General features: G+C 46.0%; 1 protein-coding gene across 2 annotated transcripts in view; it reads left to right on the top strand.

The window, feature by feature from the left end:
• Positions 1 to 131: 131 nt before the first annotated feature.
• Znf75a (zinc finger protein 75a) overlaps positions 132 to 2698 on the top strand; it is a 10758-nt gene continuing 8191 nt past the window's right edge. Inside the window, exons 1-2 of one of the 2 annotated variants that reach the window (XM_013011329.1) lie at positions 132 to 172; positions 1069 to 1586. In XM_013011329.1, the coding sequence (XP_012866783.1) occupies positions 1179 to 1586 (408 nt within the window). In that variant the 5' untranslated portion in view covers positions 132 to 172; positions 1069 to 1178. Of the gene's footprint in view, positions 173 to 1068; positions 1587 to 2698 lie in introns of those variants that run through there. The other variant, XM_013011330.1, reaches the window with a different exon arrangement.

Below are 2698 nucleotides of genomic sequence, written 5' to 3'. Positions count from 1 at the left end.
CGGGAGCCGGGCCGAGGCGGCCGGGAGCCGGCCTCTCCGAATGCCTGCGGCACCCTGGGCCAAACCTTGGTTCCCTGAGAGAGAAAGGGAGGCCCGCGAAGCTCCTGAGCCTCCTGACCACCCGAGGGACGCAACCCCGGCCTCCTCACCAGCTCCCACTCCGCTTTAACAAGTCAGTGGTGATTTTTTTTTTCTAGCCCAATTAAGCAGACATGTAAAATTCTGCATAAATGTTCTTGCAAAGAAAGGGGAGCCTCTGGCTTGCCTGGTGAAGAGACCTTGAGAAGAATGGGGCTACTTTCCCCTATTTTTTTTTTTTTCTGTGTTGGCTCACGGGGTCTTAGTTCTTTGCCATTGTTCATACAGTGGAAAGTGCCAGAAGGGTTGTGGAAGTTGAACACTTCCTAAACTCAGATTGGGGTGAGCTGTTAAAGTTTAAGAGAAACTAAGAATATATTGTTATTTTCTCCTGCTTTTTTTCTTATGGGGAAAATGGGATAGGAAACACACAAATCACTTGTATGTGGAGCCTTCACACTCCTTTCAACTTGTTGGTGCTGATTTTTTTCTATTGCCTGCCTTTCCTGAGTTAGCTTTTTTTTTTTTTTTAAGAGCAATGTAATCTATTGACATTTTTCCTTCTCTAGCCGTGTTTTACTTTTAGTGGCAGAAAGGAGAGAACAAAAGGCCTCGCAGTTGACTCCCCCATTCCCCTACTCTTATTGAAGCTTAAGCTCAGGTCTGTTTCCTTAGCTTTTTCACTCAAGGTTGGTGCTCTGCCACTTGAGCCACAGCTCCACTTGCAGCTTTTTGGTGGTTAATTGGAAGTAAGTCTCATGGACTTTCATGCTCAGGTTGGCTTCAAGTCTCCATCCCCAGCTATCAGCCTCTTGAGTAGGTAGGATTACAGGCATGAGTCACTGGTGCTTTGCTCTGGCAGTTGATTTTAAATGAGAAAATAAGCTGGGACCTTTTCTGCTTATTTTTCTCTCATAATTATGTAACAATTGTTATGGTTCATGTGACTTTATTGACATGTACTTTTTTTTCTCCCCTTGGTGACTTTAGGAAGAAGATATTTTCACTCACTTCTTCTGTACCACACCAGACAGGACCTTGGTGGCCAAAGATAGCACCACTGAGGTGTCAGACATAGGAGCAAAACTTGCTGCAGCAAAATGGTGATGGTAGATCTGAAGATTGAGTATTTGAACCCTCATGTCAAGGCTCTGTGGGAGACCAACGAGCCTGTGACAGAGCACTCCGGTCAAAGTAAAGTGTCTTCTTCACAGAGAGACAGTCTCAGACACAGGAACTCTTGTTGGCACTTCAGGAATTTTGATTATCACAAAGCATCAGGACCCCGTGAGGCTGTCAGCCAGCTTCAAGAATTATGCCATCTTTGGCTGAGACCAGAAGTGCACTCCAAAGAGCAGATCTTGGAACTACTGGTGTTAGAGCAGTTCCTGTCCATTCTCCCAAGGGAGATGCAGACTCGGATACAGAAGTACCATCCAAAAACCATTGAGGAGGCTGTGTCCCTGGTAGAGCACTTGCAGAGGGAATCTGATCAAATAAGGAATGGGGTGAGAAGAAAGATCCCTGACACATACAATGAAATAGGATGAAGGTGTTTGTAGTTGGGGTGGGGGTAAGTTACTGAGAAATGTTAGATTAGGTCACTTCTGTTGATCCTTTAGGGAAGTTAAGGTGGGAGTTGAAACATATAAGTGCTTTGGAAAAATCAGTCCACTTGTTACAAAAAACAGAATATACTTCCCTTGCTTTAGAGAAAAAGTTTTTTTTTTTTTTGTCGGTCGTGGGGCTTGAACTCTGGACCTGGGCGCTGTCCCTCAGCTCTTCAGCTCAAGGCGACCACTCTACCTCTTGAGCTACAGCGCCACTTCCAGTTTTCTGGTGGTTTATTGGAGATAGGAGTCTCACAGTCTTTCCTGCCCGGGCTGGCTTTGAACCGCAATCCTCAGATCTCAGCCTCCTGAGTAGCTAGGATTACAGGCGTGAGCCACCAGCGCCCGGCAGTTGTTTTTTTTTTAAATCATCATTAATTGAAGATGATGGTCTTGGCTAAGAAGACTTGAGTTCTTAGGAACCACAATAAAAGCAAGGGCAGGGGGACTGACTAGAACTCTTTAAAAAAAAAAAAAAAAAAAAGACCTGCCAGCAGCTGGTGGCTCACACCTGTAATATTAGCTACTCAGGACTCTGAGATGTGAAGATCGTGGTTTGAAGCCAGCCTGGGCAGAAAAATCCATGAAATTATTTTTTGTTGTTCATGGGGCTTGAACTGGGCCTGAATGCTGTCCTTCAGCTCTTCAGCTCAAGGCTAGTGCTCTACCACTTGAGCCACTGTGCCACTTCTGGTTTTCTGAATGGTTTATGGGAAATAAGAGTCACACACTTTCCTGCCTGGGCTGGCTTTAAACTGCAGTCCTCAGATCTCAGCCTCCTGAGTAGCTAATATTACAGGTATGAGTCACTGGCGCCCAGCTTTCCATGAAATTCTTTTTTTTTTTTGTGTGTGTGGGGGGGTCCGATAGTGGGGCCTGAACTGTGGGCCTGGGCACTGTCCCTCAGCTCTTCAGCGCAAGGCTAGCGCTCTACCACTTGAGCCACAGCACCACTTCCGGCTTTTTTCTTTTTGCTTATGTGGTACTGAGGAATGGAACCCAGGGCCTCA

This window comes from Dipodomys ordii, unplaced genomic scaffold (genome assembly GCF_000151885.1).
Source record: "Dipodomys ordii isolate 6190 unplaced genomic scaffold, Dord_2.0 Scaffold14, whole genome shotgun sequence".
Taxonomy (NCBI): domain Eukaryota; kingdom Metazoa; phylum Chordata; class Mammalia; order Rodentia; family Heteromyidae; genus Dipodomys; species Dipodomys ordii.
This window is presented reverse-complemented; position numbering and strand designations above follow the sequence as displayed.